The following is an 18823-nucleotide window of genomic DNA, read 5'->3' as shown; positions in this document are numbered from 1 at the left end:
GCTTCGGCCTCACAGCTCTGGGGTCCTGGGTTCAAATCCAGGTCGGTCCACCTGTGTTGAATTTGCATATTCTCCCTGGGCCTGCGTGAGTTTTCTCTGAGTACTTCGTTTTCCTCCCACATCTCAAAAAGATGCATTGTAGGCTGATTTGACACTCTAAAATTGCCCTTAGGTATGGGTCTGAGTGTGCATGGCTGTCCGTCTCCTTGTGCCCTGCGATCGGCTGGCCACCGATACAGGGTGTCCCCCGCCTCTGGCCCAAAGTCAGCAGGGATAGGCTCCAGCACCCCCCGCGAGTGATATAGTGAATAAAGCGGTTCAGAAAATGAATGAAAAAATATCTATGAATAAAACATCTTTATAAATGCCATTAGAATATGCACAAAACCGACTTAAATGTTACCTTATTTTACACATCTGTCCTTCTCACTTCTCATTCTCTCATATTTTCTGCTGAACGTGCCACTTGAGATAGTCAAGTTTCTATTTATATGTAATAATTTTCCATGATTTTGCTTTGATTTATTTAATAAGGGATAGCACATATTAATGAACATATTTATATTCATGTTAATGAACATATATATGTAAGATTGTAGCCGAGGGCTAATTTCCATTTATAGTCCATTGTGTAGGTTGAAGACAAACAATCACACATACTAGACACACACGCACGCCAATGTTCCCTCTAATTTTTCGTTGGTCTGAGCAGAAAGTCAACCTCCCTGAGCGCACTGAGTACCAGTGTGAGCGACATCATCGGTACTCGGATGATTCGCCTAAAGACGTTTCGCCGACGGACGTTTGACAGACGGGCAGGTCGCCGAATGAACGTTCGGCAGAACGTCCATTCGGCGACCTGTCCATTTTTCATGTAAAACATGCTGTAAAACACGAAAAACATAAGTGGACAGAGCTACTGCCACTGGCTGCCGCTTAAACGGCGCCATCATGGGTAAAAAAAAATAAATAAAATAAAAAAAAAAAAAAAAAAAAAAAAAAAAAAAATCCGATTTTTTTTTTTTTACTGCGCGCCATATGATTGCTGCTGCGCAGAGAAGACGAGAGTAGTGCGCAATTGCGCACGCGCGCAGCTTAGAGGGAACACTGACGCACGCACACAACCACACACAGCAGATTTAGACAGTTCTCACCTGATTTCGTCGCTTGTTCTTCTATTTGCACAGTAAAGTAAAAAGGAATGTATTTAGAAATATTAAAAAAGATAGAAGGGATGTAAAACACGAAAAACATAAGCGCGGACAGACCTACTGCCACTGGCTGCCGCATGAACGGCGCCATCATGAGGAAGGAGGGAAAAAAAGTTTGGATATTATTTTGTGCGCGCCATATGATTTGCTGCTGCGCGGAGAAGACGAAAGTAATGCGCAATTGCGCACGCGCGCAGCTTAGAGGGAACATTGGTGCTCAGGCCCCGATATTATTCTGGTTGTTGATAGGTTTTAAGAAAAACTTCATTTTGTGTCGCGGAGACTATTTTTAACACATGATCGAGTGAAGGTCAATTTCGTTCATTACTAGCAAAAGAATAATAGCATTTTGATACAGGAGAAGAGGCTGTAAAAAAGTTATAAGCTTAATACACCCAACGGAAACAGAACACAAAAGTTATTCTTTAGAAATTTATCCACCTGATAATTTCTGTCTATTATGGCATCAACAGGGTTGCAGCTTCCATGTGTCAGACCTGAAGGATGTGGGCGTGTACAAGCCTTTGGTAATTGGTGTGATGCTCATGATCTTCCAACAGATGTCGGGCATAAACGCTGTCATGTTCTACGCACAGAATATCTTTACGGAGGCGCACTTCAAGGTCAGCCAAGTCAAGATGAGTTGTCAAGCGAAGGAACCTGTGTTTTAAGTCTTTTGTTAAATCTTTAATCCTCAAGGTTCCATGCGTGTTCGTTTCCATAAAAGAACTCCAATAACAAACAACATCTCAGCTCTCATCTCATTTTCTGAACCGCTTTATCCTCATTAAGTTCGCGGGCGATGCTGTAGCCAATCCCAGCTGTCTGCGGGCCAGAGGCGGGGGACACCCTGAATCGGTGGCCAGGTGATCAAAGGGCACAAGGAGACGGAGAACCATGCACACTCACACCCATACCTAGGGGCAATTTAGAGTGTCCAATCAGCCTACCATGCATGTTTTTGGAATGTGGGAGGAAACCGCAGTACCCGGAGGAAACCCGCGCAGGCCCAGGAAGAACATCCAAACTCCACACAGGTGGACGTGATCTGGATTTGAACCAACCCACTTGCCCCACCAGGCCGCCTCAAACAACATTTTAACAGCCAAACAATTTATTGCCCATGACGGAGGATTACAGTTCAGCATGATCCGTCAATTATTACAACTATCCTAGCCTTAGCAGAGATGTGGTAGATTGACCAATCATAAACCCTATTACAGGAGTAAAAGCCCAAGGAAATATTGTGTCTGTCTCTGATTAGGCCACAGTGTCTTAAATTCCTGCCCGTTGTCAGCCAGGTGAGGAAGATGTTCCTTATTAGATCTGCCGACAAGAAGAATGAAAATTCTTGGTGCCTCTTGCTTCCTTCTCTGGAATATCTGTAGAAAGGGGCCCATTGTGTTCCTTTTGCTCCAGGGCTGATCAATAGAAAGGGGTCAATTTTCTCCTTTATACCCATCCGTTTCAGGCCCCTCTTGTGCTTTCTGCGATTCCGGGGTTTCCCTGCTTAAGTACTGAATAAATTTTTCAGTGTTTTCATTTTAAATGTTAATGCGGGGTGTTAAGTGTTATTCCCCTTAACACGGATGCCTTGTTGATGCTGTTTACTTTAGGAGAGTGACCTGGCCTCGGTGATGGTGGGCACAGTTCAGTTGTTCTTTACTTGTGTGGCGGCGCTCATCATGGACAAGGCAGGAAGGAAAGTGCTGCTCGTCATTTCAGGTGAGATTTTTAAGATATTTTTGGACATGTCAAAATCGTCGAAGAAATTGTTAGATGCCAGGGACTCACATGACTTGACCTGGGCCTACTTGTGACTTCCCTTTTCCTGTGTCACTGTGTTTATTTATAGGCCTGGTCATGGTGATAAGCACAGCAGCATTTGGGCTATATTTCCACTTGATGTCCAGGAGTGCCTCACCGGAGGAGCATCACGCCAACATGGGTTGGTTGGCCCTCCTCAGCATGGTTGTCTTCATCACCGGTGAGCTGTGCAGTCCACGCAACACTTTTTCAAAAATAGAAAACACCAATAGACGTATTTCATATATTCCACTGAATTCTGTCATTGAAATGATTTGTAGTTTTGTAGCCTGGAGGCATATGGAATTCCCTTTCCGATATATGTAAGGAAAACAAGTTTCTTACTTGACTTGTTTTTTTTACCTTGTAGGGGACCCTTAAAGAATGCTTGGTTTGATGCATTGTTGATATCAGTGAGTACTGATTGCATTTTTGTTCTCAACCCATCTCCTTTTTTAGTAGTCTTTCTATTCATTACACACATTTGTTACACTCACTGGGAATGGGCCCATTTGTTCATTTGCATATAGACTTAAAAGTGGACATATCTTGAGAGAGTCCAACCCAGAACCCACTGAAGGGTGCACAGAGAGGGGGCCTAGACTGTTCTCCAGTAATCCCTCCAATTTCCCAGATATTGTAGACCAGGCATGGCCGCGATAATCGAAAAACTGCGAATTAGGATCCCCCTATTATTATTAACATACTAGTAGTATGTTTCCGCGCCTATACAAAAATACAAGTACAATTATCAAGAAGTGTATTTGTTAAATGTTACAGTTATAGGCATGTGAAAAGACATGTATGTATATTTAAATATAATCTATATGTTAAAAAAATGAAAATACTTTAAGTTCTGTACTCACATGAAAAAAATTCCTCTTCGCTTCATTTAAATTCCCCAAAACAGGGAGCTTTCGTCCAAGTACTTTTCGTCAGTTTCAAGAAGCAAAGTTGTAATCCCTGCTTCTTTTTTGATACAAATATGCTTTTGTACAAAGACATGATCATGTTGTCATCAATCTCTGGGACGCTTTGTTTCAAACTGTGAGGCATATTGAAAATTTGTTGCCGATTTCTCAAAGTACTAAGACCACCTTCTTCATCGTTATTATCGTCATTGTTTTGAGGGAAATTAAAGTTCCACTTCGCTCCTGCCCAGAGACCTCTATTTTTGGATAAGAGGGATGGCGTCCGCCCGCTGCCTGGACTTAAACGGAAACTTAATTTCCCCTTTGCTCCTACATCATCAGCTTCGCTATCCCAAGGCTGTCGGCTGTCTGCTCCGAGAGCTCTATTTTCGGATAAGGGCGACAGCGTCCGCTGTAAAGTTGCCAGGGGCTCGCATTTCAGAAAAAAAATCCACCCTCACCGAGGCTCCTGGCCGTCCAGTCCACTCACAGAGCTCTATTTGCGGATGAGTACCGTATTTTCACGACTATATGGCGCATCGTATTTTAAGCCGCAATATCAGTAACGAGTGCTATTTCTGTATTTGACACGCACAAAGGACGCACCGTTTTTAAAGACGCAGCCAGGCATGGCAAAACATACACCAGCTTGAACATACGGACACATGCTAAAAACACGTTTTTAAAAAGGCAACAGAAGCAAAACTGAGTTCGGTTGTACTTTAGTTAGCCATTTTACAATGTACTCACGTCATCATCACCCACAAATCCATCAAAGTCCTAATTTTCTGTGTCCGAATTGAACAATTGTCCGAATGAGTCATCGAAAAGTGAGTTTTATACGTTCGTCCAGGCGGCCACAATCCATTCGCAAATAGTAGCTAGTGTAACTATTCCAACGGTGCCTCTATGCTTTGTAAAGCTGTGTTGATGTCGATGTCCAGGCCACAATCCATTCGCAAATAGTAGCTAGCTAGTAGCTAGCGTAACTATTCCAACGCTGCCTTCCATGCTTCGTAAAGCTGTGTTGATGTCGATGTCCAGGCCACAATCCATTCGCACATAGTAGCTAGCGTAACTATTCCAACGCTGCCTTCCATGCTTCGTAAAGCTGTGTTGATGTCGATGTCCAGGCCCCAATCCATTTGCAAATAGTAGCTAGCTAGTAGCTAGCGTAACTATTCCAACGCTGCCTTCCATGCTTCGTAAAGCTGTGTTGATGTCGATGTCCAGGCCACAATCCATTCGCAAATAGTAGCTAGCGTAACTATTCCAACGCTGCCTTCCATGCTTCGTAAAGCTGTGTTGATGTCGATGTCCAGGCCCCAATCCATTTGCAAATAGTAGCTAGCTAGTAGCTAGCGTAACTATTCCAACGCTGCCTTCCATGCTTCGTAAAGCTGTGTTGATGTCGATCTCCAGGCCACAATCCGTTTGCAAATAGTAGCTAGCTAGTAGCTAGCGTAACTATTCCAATGCTGCCTTCCATGCTTCGTAAAGCTGTGTTGATGTCGATGTCCAGGCCACAATCCATTGGGTGTATTGACAAAAGAACTATAAATCCCAGCAGTCACTGTGCAGTACTTTTTCTACGGGGAAAATAGTAGAGTCGAGGGCTGCTTGCCGTAGTTGTGAGAGCTGTAGAGGATGGTGCACCCTATCGACTGATTTATTTTATTTTATCGTGATGACAATTTTAGTATTGGTCCATATATAACGCACACTGGATTAAAAGGCGCCCTACCGATTTTGGAGAAAATTTAAGACTTGTGTGCCTTATAGTCGTGAAAATACGGTACACAAAAAATAGCATCTACACTAATAGCTAGTTACGTCAGATGATCTACAGAGAGGAAACTCAGGAGTTACAGCTTAACATGTGTTATTTTTCTGAAGTGCACTATGCGCCAAAGAACAACCTACTGTCTGTTTCTGTTTCATGTGTGTTTATGTGTAGGCTTCGCCTTGGGTTGGGGCCCCATCCCATGGTTGGTGATGTCTGAAATCTTCCCTGTGAAAGTTCGTGGATTCGCTAGCGCTGTCTGTGTGCTGACTAATTGGGGCATGGCCTTCATCGTCACCAAAAACTTCCAGGACATGATGGTCAGCACCTAACACATCACTAAGTGCACAAATAATGTCAGTCAATCGGTTGGTTTCCTGACTTTTTTCACCTCACTAGTTAGGAAGCAATCTACCCAGTCAGATTGTACCTTATTTTGCGACTTATTATATATCTATGATAACAATCTTTTTTAGACCAAGAATTTTAAAATATTTCCCTTTAATGTCTGGTATCAGGGACCATAATGATCTGCGACCCTTCTGTTAGGTTTTGGTTCCTTTGGGGGGGTTAGTTTGGTTTTTGTATTTTTAACTTTTTCACTTTGTGAAAATTACCAGTGCAAATGAAAAGAAGTGGTCAGCGAGGAGGACATTGACGAGTTGGTCAAGGGGCACAAAAACGAACTCTGAAGAGTTAATGGAACACTCGGCAACAGAAGGAATATAACGAGAAGGCGGCTGAGGAGAACAACAAAAATCAAAGAAACGCTGGAGAAATTTCACAAACTTTTTGTCTCCGTAGAAAAAAACAACCAGAAAATATGTTCATGAGTTGTGCGATCGCCCACTTTGATTACGTTTGTCTTTTGCATTATAGAAACATTAAAAGGCAATCGTCTTTGGATAGTTTTTTTTTTCCAAAACGTCCGTCAACCTGCACTGTAGAAGGGCACCTTAAATTCAAACAGGTGAGAAACAGTAGCGAGAAATAAAATGGGTAAAGAATTAAATTCCAAATAAATCATAAAACATTGTTTGTTGCTCATTATTGTTGTTAATCAATATATGAGCGTTCAACCTAGAGGCAGTGTCCAATCAGCCTACCATGCATGTTTTTGGAATGTGGGAGTAAACCGGAGTACCCGGACGAAACCCACGCAGGCCCGGGGAGAACATGCAAACTCCACACAGGTGGACGTGACCTGGATTTGAACCCAGAACTGTGAGAATGACGCACTAACCACTCGCGCCACCGGGTTGCCCGCTGATCAATCTGACCAGGCAAATATTTCAACATAGATGTGCTACAGGAAGTAGTATGACGACATGGCCTATGTCCGATTATTATTATTATTATTATTATTATCTAAAATAATACCAACTGGAATGTCGAGGATTATGTTGGTAATAAATTCCGTAATTATAATTCTCGTTACTAGGGGCAAAAGGTTGTCAGTTATTTTGTAATGAGCTCAACGGGTCTCTTTCAGACTCTCCTCACCACTGCGGGAACTTTCTGGCTCTTTTCGTGCATGTGCCTCCTCAGTGTGGTCTTTACCATCACCGTTGTTCCCGAAACCAAAGGCCAGACACTGGAGCAGATCGAAGCAAGCTTCCGAGGAACAGCTGGACCGTGATGATTACCAGAAATGTCATAAATGTGAGAAACAAATGTTCTCATGTTCCCCATCATATGTACAGTGGGGCAAATAAGTATTTAGTCAACCACCAATTGTGCAAGTTCTCCTACTTTAAAGATTAGAGAGGCCTGTAACTGTCAACATGGGTAAACCTCAACCATTAGAGACAAAATGTGGAAGAAGAAAAAGAAAATCACATTGTTTGATTTTTAAAGAATTTATTTGCAAATCATGGTGGAAAATAAGTACTTGGTCAATACCAAAAGTTCATCTCAATACTTTATGTACCCTATGTTGGCAATAACGGAGGTCAAACGTTTTCTGTAACTCTTCACGAGCTTTTCAAACACTGTTGCTGATATTTTGACCTAATCCTCCATGCAGATCTCCTCCACAGCAGTGATGTTTTGGGGCTGTCGTTGGGCAATACAGACTTTACACTCCCACCACAGATTTTCTATGGGGTTGAAATCTGGAGACTGGCTAGGCCACTCCAGGACCTTGAAATGCTTCTAACGACGCCACTCCTTTGTTGCCCTAGCTGTGTGTTTGGGATCATTGTCATGCTGAAAGACCCAGCCACGTCTCATCTTCAATATCCTTGCTGATGGAAGGAGATGTTCACTCAAAATCTATCGATACATGGCCCCATTCATTCTTTCCTTTACACAGATCAGTCATCCTGATCCCTTTGCAGAAAAAAGCCAGAAAGCATGATGTTACCACCCCCGTGCTTCACAGTGGGTATGGTGGTCTTCGGATACAATTCAGTATGCTTTCTCCTCCAAACACGAGAACCTGTGTTTCTACCAAAAAGTTCTATTTTGGTTTCATCTGACCATAACACATTCTCCCAGTCCTCTTCTGGTTTATCCAAATGCTCTCTAGCGAACTGTAGACGGGCCTGGATGTGTACTGGCTCCAGCAGGGGGACACGTCTGGCAGTGCAGGATTTGAGTCCCTGGCAGCGCATTGTGTTAGTGATAGTAGCCTTTGTCACTGTGGTCCCAGCTCTCTGTAGCTAATTCACTAGGTCCCCCCATGTGGTTCTGGGATTTTTGCTCACCGTTCTTGTTATCATTTTGATGCCACATGGTTTTTATCTTGCATGGAGCCCCAGATTGAGGGAGATTATCAGTGGTTTCTTTACACCAAGCGTTTTACCTATTGCAGATTCAGTCTTCCCAGCCTGGTGCAGGTCTACAATTTTGTCTCTGGTATCCGACAGCTCTTTGGTCTTGGCCATAGTGGAGTTTGGAGTGTGAGAGACTGAGATTGTGAACAGGTCTTTTATACCGATAATGAGTTAAAACAGATGCTGTATATACAGGTAACGAGTGAAGACCACGTTAGTAGAAGCTAGACCTCTTTGACAACCAGAAATCTTGCTTGTTTGTAGGTGACCAAATACCGTATATTCACACCTATAGGGCGCACTTAAAAGTCTAAAATTTTCTCTAAAATGGTCGATGCGCCCAAACGGTCGGTGCGTTTCGTCTGTGCACTAAACTCAATTTTTGTATGGCCCCGACCGCTTGAGTGACTGGTTTTATTTCTTGCCGGCACGCTACTTATTGCGATCAACCCAGCGGACGTTCACCTAAAAATAGTCCCCATGCATTACAAGCATTATGGTAAATCCATTCAAAACATCCCAGGGGAGTGGCAAGGCATTTGACTTCCGTGTGTTTGCAGCGCTTTTAACCCTCTAAACACTCAATAGGTAAAGAAACAGCATATCAGAGCTATACATAGGAAATGCCCGGCATGAATGACAACACAATGCGGGTGTGAACGCTTGGAAAATGGACTGAAGCCATGGATCGAACACAATTTAACAGCTTTGCTAACGGATGGCCAACATTGTAGTTCGGGCAGGCAGCGTCTTACGAGTTATGTGACGATTTGGAATGAATTGTCGATGCCGATATAACAGTGAAGAGAATCAAAGGCTTGGGAGTGATGCATGTCGGGAGTTACAATGGATTGTGAATGACGGCTCCAGTGTCAGCCAGCACTGTTCGAGCCTTCGCCAAAGCTGGAATCAAGTTCCCGGAATACACAACTCTGACTGACAGTGGAGCCTAGCATGTTAAATGCCAAACTCTTTATATCAGAGTGTACCTTTGACCTCAATAAAGCATTATCAAACTCAGTTTTGCTCGTGCTGTCTTTAAAAAAAACGCTAGTGCCAAGCCTAACATACGCTAGCAGCTAGCATAACATACACTAGCGGATGGTATAACATACGCTAGCGGCTAGCATAACATACGCTAGCGGCTAGCATAACATACGCTAGCCCTGTGTCATGGTAGCACCCTATCGGACGAGGCAGCCAATGTATTGACAAAAAAAAACTGAAAATATACCTACAAATGAGACCACCCTATCACATGGCACATTTTATTAGTGTGAAAATACGTTACTTATATCCCACTCTAATTTGGAAATAAATTCTTTAAAAATCAAACAATGTGATTTTCTGTTTTTTTTTCCACATTCTGTCACTCATGGTTGAGGTTTACCCATGTTGACAATTACAGGCCTCTCAAATCTTTTCAAGTAGGAGAACTTGCACAATTGGTGGTTGACTAAATACTTATTTGCCCCACTGTATGTTAATCAATCTAAGATCACCACTGTGGGGAAAAATTGATTGATGGCTGTTTATGCAGTTTTTTTAAAAGGAAGTTGAAGTGTTTCTACAACAATGTGTATTTTCTTTTGAATCGTTAAGAAAATTTGACGAAAAGTTATACACTGACAGCAATTTTTAAATCTCGAACGAGTGCTCAGTCATGCCGATTTTCCAAACGTACTATTTATAAGAAACAAAAGTAGATTAACAATGAGTTTTTATTAGTCATGTTTACACATCCCCTCATGAGGATAAGAGTTATGGAAATTAGTAATTTAATGCATCATCAATGCTTTTTTTTACCTGAACTACTAATAACCTCACCTACCTGGCAAGACAAATGTTTACTCACCACTGATCTTGATCCATTTTATAACATAAATACATCCCATACATGCATGGTAGGCTGATTGGACACTAAATTGCCCCTAGGTATGGGTGTCCGTCTCCTTGTGCCCTGCAATTGGCTGGCCACTGATTCAGAGTGTCCCCCGCCTCTGGCCTGGAGTCAGCTGGGATAGGCTCCAGCACCCCCCGCGACCTTAAAGAGGATAAAGCGGTTCAGAAAATGAGATGAGATATTCCAAACTTCATTGCATTTCTTTATTTCATTGTCATGGTTTATGAACTTGTGCATTGCCATTGAAATGCAATGGGATAAAAATTTAGTTGAAAGTTATATTTGTGAGTCAATAATTGAAAATAGTGTTTTCATTACAAACAACACGCAACAATGTTCCTTGTCATCCATAGTTGTTTTGGATTTCCCTTTAATCACAGTAGTGTCCCTTTTCCCAGCATATTGAGTTCTATCATACAGACTCATCCTCTCAATAGGTTCAGTTATTCTGGTTGAAACACACATGTAGATGTAGTCCAATTATCTGATGCTTTTGTTGGATTTATAGGACCCACTGCAGTAGAAGTTTCCAAGTACACTCTTTCTCAAGCCGCTGGGCTAGACTTGTTCTGCGTCGCAGTTTTAGGCCGTTATACTGCATCATTCTTTTACACCAACGGTGGGTATACAGCAGTGGTGGTCCGTGCATTTCCTAGTGACGCCTTCAGCAGAAACTATTTTACGGATATAAAACCTCTACTGCATCTACAGCTGCGACACAAAAAAAATAATCAATAAATCGTTGCACAAAAATGGGGTAAAATCCACTTCCTAGCAGCATTTAATGATTAAATACAAATACTGGAGCTTTTCACACATTACAACTGGGCCAGGGGGGTGATTTCCCCGGGAAAAGACAGCGATGGACGTCAATGGCGAAACGGCAAAAATTGCACTAAAATGGGGTAAAATCCACTTCCTAGCAGCATGTATTGATTAAATACAAACACTGGAGCTTTTCAGATATCGAAACCGGGCCCGGAGGACGACTTTCCCCGGCAATTTCATACAATTGAAATATTATATAGGAATATAGCCATATTTTACTCACCAAAAATCCTTTTTAACTGTACACAATATCCATCCTCCTTTCTTTCTTCCTTCTTTTCTATCGCCATCAAAGCTAATGCTGAAAGTTGAGCCTGTCCTGTCGTATTTTTGGCATAGTCCTTCTTGAAAATGGCTTTAAATCAACACAACAATATATTTGCTTGTGCAGCTCGCTCCAGATACAGTTTGTTAGCTCTGGCTCGTCCACTCTATCACTAGCCAATCAAAGTTGGTGAAAGCGATGACGTATCCCTACCCGTCTCTAGGCACCATAAAAAAATTCAACTCTCTACAATGCACGGTTTGGACAAACGTAGCGAGAGAATCTTAACATACACACACACACACATCCATAAATCACGCTTTATAAGGATGGTAGATGACCGCCGAGGTCGAAGCCTCGCCACCACTTTGGAATGCAGAAGATTGTTCTGCCATCTTGGTGTGGTTGAATTGTTTATGCCTTTTCCCAACTCGATACAAAATGAGAACTCTTATGTGCCATAATTGTTGCAAAAAAGGAATGTATAATTATACAGAAGCAGGAGTATGCCTTTTAGGAAAAAGTAAGGAAAATTGACGGTCAATTTCAAAAGAAAGGCTGACGCATTTTATGTATCCAAGCAATGTTTGGGTGTTATTTTTGGTAAAACATTGTAAACCAAAGTGAAAATATGACAAAAATAAATACTCACAATAGCGGTGTCGTTGCGTAGTTAATGCAACTAACTTCAATTGGAAATGACTACGCGGAAGCACTCCAGTGTGGTTTCCAGGTGCACACACACATCCATCCATATATCACGCTTTGTAAGGATTATAGAATAAATAAAGCGTAATTTATGGATGGATGGGTGTACCAACAGAAAAAAAGTTCCAGGGAGCACCAAGAAACCTGGAGGGGGAGGGAAGGAGAGGCAGGGAGGGAGTTTGAGGGGGAGGGAAGGAGAGGCAGGGAGGGAGTTTGAGGGGGAGAGAAGGAGAGGCAGGGAGGGAGGGAGAAGGAGGGAGAGAGACTTGACGGCAACGCGTTCATAACATAAACTTTACATTTAACTTCAATGAAATTAGGTTACTATAAACACACTTAAAAATAAGTTAATCTTATGTTAGACTAAATTTTAACCTTGTGTGATAACCGAGGCAAAGATGTTAATGTATTCCACCGCGGCTTTCGACGCGGAACTTGCTGCTTACATGCCTCAGAACAGTGTTCGTCTTTTTTTAAATTATCGAACTAGGCACGAATTGCTTTGAATGATGTCTTTTTCAGATGCTTGTTTTGCTTTCAAGTTGATTCCGCTGGTTTATTCGCAGATTATCGATATGGGCACGCTATCTTCCGCAAACTGTTTATCTTTGAACCATATTAAACAAAGGCTCTCCATCTCGTTATGAATGTCACTGCTGATGGTTGGCCCTTCATTGCACTGCCTGGCTTTGGACCCATTGTTTTTCCCTTTAATTCTTCACAAATTAATGCAAAAAATGGAACCTGTACGATGGTGCCCAGAGATATCTTTACGCGAGAGAGATGTGCCGAGAAAGACAGGGCAATTCTGTTCTCATAAGCAGCCTCTCGCATACAGACGCTCCCCTACTTACGAACATACGACTTACGAACAACGGTACATACGAACATGTCTGCAAATTGCGTTTATGTCGAAAAATGTTCGTCAGTTCGATTTTGTATTGCATGCCTTTTTCCGAGTAGTACTTCTTTCCGCCACTAATACCGACGCCTGGCGCTGTGAGAGCTCAGCTCACCCAGCATCTACCTTCTTCTGCACACTTCGTTGCAATGCGGAAGTGCGTGAACGTATCTCCAGTGCGCAAAGAACCTTTTTCATTTGTATCATTAAATATCTCGTGCATCCATAGTTGGTGAAAATCAAAAGGCTTCTTTCTATTGAGGGAGATGCAAGGAAGATGCAAGCCATTTAATTTGAAATGAGTGGCAATAATAACGAAGCTTGATGCGCGTTGCACGGGAATACAACTTGAATCGTTCGACCGTCAGTACCATTTATAAACATAAAGATCGAGCAGCAGGACCCAAATATTGAACGTTGCACAAAGTTTGCAAATCAATTGAATGATGCCATACAGTGCTACCGCATCATTTATGATGAAAAAAAGAAAACTGCAATCGTCATTAGATACCTTCTTTCGGTCAGTTTCTTGTAAATCTCTCTCTCTCTCTAATGTATGTATACAGTACTGTATGTATTCTCTCCATTTTATTAAATGTTTTTTCAGTACAAACCAATGCGTGTTACTTATACAAGCCTTAAACATATAAATGCACTTATATAAACCTTCAATATACTTATTTAGGCCTTAAATATAAATTATAATACAAAATATAGCACTGAGCAACTTACGAACAAATTCAACTTATGAACAATCGCTCGGAACCTAACTCGTTCGTAAGTAGGGGAGCGTCTGTACTCGGCCACTTGGCAGCCTCATCGGGAACCGTCTCGTATTATCGTATCTCAAATTTGTCTCGTATCTCAAGGTAAAAATTTGCTCGATATTTTCCTTGTACAGTGACACCTTGACATAGGAGTGCCGTGACATACGAGCAATTTAAGACACGAGTACAATTTCAAGCAAATATTTACCTTGAGGTACGAGACAAATTTTGATATAAGAGCATCCAGCCAGGTGTGGCCGAAGCGAGAGGTTGCTTGTGAGAACAGCATGGGCACTTTCTTTTGGCAGCCTCATCGGGAACCGTCTCGTATTATCGTATCTCAAATTTGTCTCGTATCTCAAGGTAAAAATTTGCTCGATATTTTCCTTGTGCAGTGACACCTTGACATGGGAGTGCCCTGACATACGAGCAATTTAAGACACAAGTACAATTTCAAGCAAATATTTACCTTGAGGTACGAGACAAATTTTGATATAAGAGCATCCAGCCAGGTGGCCGACGCGAGAGGTTGCTTGTGAGAACAGCATGGGCACTTTCTTTCTCACCGCAACTCCCTCGTGTAAATGTCTCTACGAGCACTGGGCAGCGCGTTGCATTTTTTTCCTGTGTTTTTCCCTGTTAGTCAGTGCAGAATAAAGGGAACGACAATGGTGTAAGCGTGCGGGAGCTTGCTCGCCAATACGAGAACAGTACTACCATATTTACTAGCATATAAACCGCCCACGCGCGTAAACCGCACCCTTAATTTTTTTTAATTTTACAATTTCTCACGTATAAGCCGAACCCTGATTCCCAATTTTCACCTCCATATTCATGGTTTTAAAAGGGAGTACAAATGTGTTACTTTGAAGGGAAAATCTTAAGAAAAATCATCACAAGTGGTATTCCTGAGATACTGTATGAATCAAAAGCATATTATTAGGATCAATATCATAAGGAAGTTAATATGCCTGTCTTTGTAAATGCAAAATATCAAATTATTCAATCTGAAAAAAGAAATAAGTCTACCTTGATGAGAACCTGATGCTTTCTAATTACATAAATTATCATTTTCTTAGCAGAAGTTTAAGATGTTGTGGCAGCCATATTGCTTCTAATGTCAAAATATCTCAATTCTTTCGATGGTTCATATTACTCCAATAGTTGTTTGTCACTTTCGAACAAAAAATTAAACGAAAAATCAAAGTGGAATTTTGTTTTATTTCAAAATCAAGGCTGCTCGCGTCTGGCCAGTCAGAGCACGTTTAACTAGGTTTAGATGGCAGCACCCTAGGTAAAATGGCTGCCCCGGGACCTAGGTAAAATGGCTGTGTCCCGAGCGAGCAGTGACGGGAACGTGAGTTTTTTCACGTTTTATGCAAGATACATACATTTTTTTCTTGAATTTCATTCATAGACGTCAAAATAAATGTCATTTAGCGTTGTATCTGTTAATCTTTGGGATTGGGGTTGGGATTTGATTAGATTACTTTATTTCATCCTATTTGGGAAATTCCCTTGGTTGCACTATCGTCCGCTGTTCACAGCTGATCCCGCGTGCAGGACAGTGGAGACATGGCTGAACGGCTCCAAAGACGTCTAGGACTAGCACAAAGAACCCAAGGTCGCAAAAAAACAAAGCAAAGTACAAGGGAAAGCATTAAGAAATATTAAATAGCAATTAAAAAAGATAGAAAAGCAGCAAAAACACAAAACATGCAAGAGCAGGCGGAGCTACCGTTACCGGCTGCCACTTGAGCGGCGCCGTCTTGGTTGCAGTAGCAGGAACAGATGCAGACACAAAAAAAGACATTGTAAAGCTAGATAAAACTGGAACCACACACAGGAAGTCTTCCACAAGCTGGGGACCTTCTGCAGACTGAGACAGAAGTTGAAAATATGCAGAATCACTCTTCCAAGCTTAACCGCACAGTCCTTCATTAGTCTGGCTGAAGAATCAACAGTAACAGAGTACAACACTCCCGATACTCCCTTTCCGCCCTGGTAATCACTGACGACTCTTCCATTTTATCGGGGATGGATCTCAATTTCACCACAATAATAGATGGAATGATTGGTCTGAAGCATCCCTTCTTCTCCCGGCACTTTTGTCCAGCTCCGGATTTCCAGCTGCATCGACGTGTTGCTTTTTCTGCTGCGTAATGTTCACAGCTGATCGATCCCATGTGTATGACAGTGGAGGCATGGCTGAATTGTTCCAGAAAAGAACTAGCAGAAAGAAACTAAGCTAATAGAACAAAGAAAGTTGTAAAAATATTAAAGTAAAAAGTATAAAGCACAAAACAATGTATTAATAAATATTAAAATGTAGTTAAAAAAAAGATAGAAAGGCTGTAAAACACCAAAAAACAAAAAAGAGCAGACAGGGCTACTGCCACCGGCTGCCGCCTGTCGGTGCCACACATGGCGAATAAGAACAAATACAAATGTTATCCATTTTTTTGTGTTTTTTTTCCAGAGAGTTGGAACGAATTATTGGTATTTCGTGCTTATTTGAGATAATTGAGTAAATCGACATACGAGCTCAGTCCCGGAACGGATTAAGCTCGTATCTCCAGGTACCACTGTATCTCAAATTTCTCGTACAGTGGTACCTCAAGATACGAGCTTAATTCGTTCCGGGACTGAGCTCGTATGTCGATTTGCTCGTAACTCAAATGAACGTTTCCCATAGAAATGAACTAAAAACAAATTAATTGTTTCCAACCCTCTGAAAAAACACCCAAAACAGGATATTGGATTGGAAAAACATTTTTATTTATTCTAATTCGCCATCTATTAACAAAGTAACAAATAACTAGTGGTTTAATAGTACTAAAATGTGTTCAATAGTACTAAAATTAGACGGATTTCACAGAGGGGAGAGAGAGAGACGGACAGAGAGGGGGGGGGGACTTTTTGCACGGCAATGCGCTCGTAACATAACAAACAAATTTAAATGAACTTGGATTACGATGACACACTCTAAATTTAATCTTACACTAAACTTAGTTCTAATTTTGTTTTAACTTTTGATACCTTTCTTCTCCCAGGTTGGCTCTATTTGCCCTGCCTCTACCCTGACCTTCAGATGCAACCACTGTTCCCTCTAAGCTGCGCGCGTGCGCAATTGCGCACTACTCTCGTCTTCTCTGCGCAGCAGCAATCCTATGGCGCGCAGTAAAAAAAAAAAACGGATTTTTTTTTTTTTTTTTTTTTTTTTTTTTACACCCCTTTCTTCATGATGGCGCCGTTTAAGCGGCAGCCAGTGGCAGTAGCTCTGTCCACTTATGTTTTTCGTGTTTTACAGCATGTTTTACATGAAAAATTAGAGGGAACATTGACATGCACCTGCTTGTGGCAGGTGTGATACTGGTGTGCCCATAGCGAGCAATGATGATGTCGTGACCGGATGATTCGCCTAAAGACGTTTCGCCGACGGACGTTTGACAGATGGACAGGTCTCCGAATGAACGTTCGTTCAAACAGCGTTTAATGATTAAATACAAATACTAGTATTTGTATTTAATCATTAAACGCTGTTTTCAGCTGGATTTGACCGAATTTGAGAGACACATCGAGAGGACATCATCGCGACATTTTACCGAGGAATTCACTTCCCTGGGCTCGGTTCTAATGTCCAAAGAGCTCCAGTATTTGTATTTAATCATTAAACGCTGTTTTTGGCTGGATTTGACCGAATTTGAGAGCATTTTGAGCCGTTTGGCGAATGGACGTATAAAGACGTTTTTTTGCCTCCATCGCAATATCATCACGACATTTTACCAAGGAATTCACTTCCCTGGGCTCGGTTCCAATGTCCGAAGAGCTGCAGTATTTGTATTTCATCATTAAATGCTGTTTTAGGATGGATTTGACCCGATTGCTGTCATTTTACGGCTCGGTTCTGCTACATCTGCCCGCCCAAGAGTGCTTATTCCCGGGCTGCCATTGATGGTAGACTAACATTGATTTTTACTATAATTTGGACAACACCGGCGGCGGGCCGGATTAAAAATCCTAACGGGCCGTATATGGCCCGCGGGCCGAGGTTGAAAGACTTGTACACACAGGATCCGGGGGCGGGGCGAGCGCGCAAATCCCGTTTCGGCGAAACCTCCGTTCGGCCGAATGAACGTTCGGCGGAACGTCCATTCGGCGACCTGCCCGTCTGTCAAACGTCCGTCGGCGAAACGTCTTTAGGCGAATCATCCGAGTACCGATGATGTCGCTCACACTGGTACTCAGTGCGCTCAGGGAGGTTGACTTTCTGCTCAGACCAACGAAAAATTAGAGGGAACATTGGATGCAACCTATCGACGGTTGTTTGCTTTTGTATTCCTTCAAAATATTCCGAAAATGATGCACAAAAATGTCCTCACAATAGGATAACGCACGACCACTTGCCAACGAAAAGGAGTATATACGCCATTCGCACTGACAAACGGGGAAAAAATGCAACGCTCCGCCCAGTGCTCGTAGAGACATTACACGAGGGAGTTGTGACCAGAAAGACAGTGCCAATTATGTTCTTATGAGCAGCCTCTCGCGTCCACTGTATGCTCGTATATCAAAATTTGTCTCGTATCTCAAGATAAATATTTGCCCGAAATTTTACTTGTATATCGAATTGCTCTTATGTTGGGGTACTCTTATGTCGAGGTACCACTGTATGTTGGGACACTCGTATGTCAATGTATTACTGTACGTGTATTTCCGTATAGTTGCGAAAATGTAATATGGTAGTAATAATAGGGGTGATCCTCCTTCGTGTTTTTTTAAAATTATGATGACCATGTCTGGTCTAAATTATCCATGATATTCGAGGTATTACTGTAGTACCATCTTGCCAACCTCAAGTCCTGCCATCACAGCCATCTGATGACAGACCCAATCTAGAGAAAGTGGCGGGAGCTATAGAAATTACCTGGAAGATCTCAGGATGAATACGTACTATATCAGA

At 42.1% G+C, this 18823-nt stretch overlaps 1 protein-coding gene across 5 annotated transcripts in view; it reads left to right on the top strand.

Annotated features, from left to right (window-relative positions):
• hira (histone cell cycle regulator a) overlaps positions 1-18823 on the top strand; it is a 141192-nt gene that overhangs the window by 40367 nt on the left and 82002 nt on the right. For 4 of the 5 annotated variants that reach the window (XM_077600087.1, XM_077600086.1, XM_077600085.1 and 1 more), the window contains 3 exons: positions 1685-1834; positions 2828-2936; positions 3067-3198. In XM_077600087.1, coding sequence (XP_077456213.1) covers positions 1685-1834; positions 2828-2936; positions 3067-3198 — 391 coding nt within the window. The remainder of the gene's footprint in view (positions 1-1684; positions 1835-2827; positions 2937-3066; positions 3199-18823) is intronic. The other variant, XM_077600088.1, reaches the window with a different exon arrangement.

The sequence above is a fragment of the Stigmatopora argus genome, chromosome 5 (genome assembly GCF_051989625.1).
Source record: "Stigmatopora argus isolate UIUO_Sarg chromosome 5, RoL_Sarg_1.0, whole genome shotgun sequence".
NCBI classification, from domain to species: domain Eukaryota; kingdom Metazoa; phylum Chordata; class Actinopteri; order Syngnathiformes; family Syngnathidae; genus Stigmatopora; species Stigmatopora argus.
Note: the sequence above shows the minus strand (reverse complement) of the source record. Positions and strands in the feature narration are given on the sequence as shown.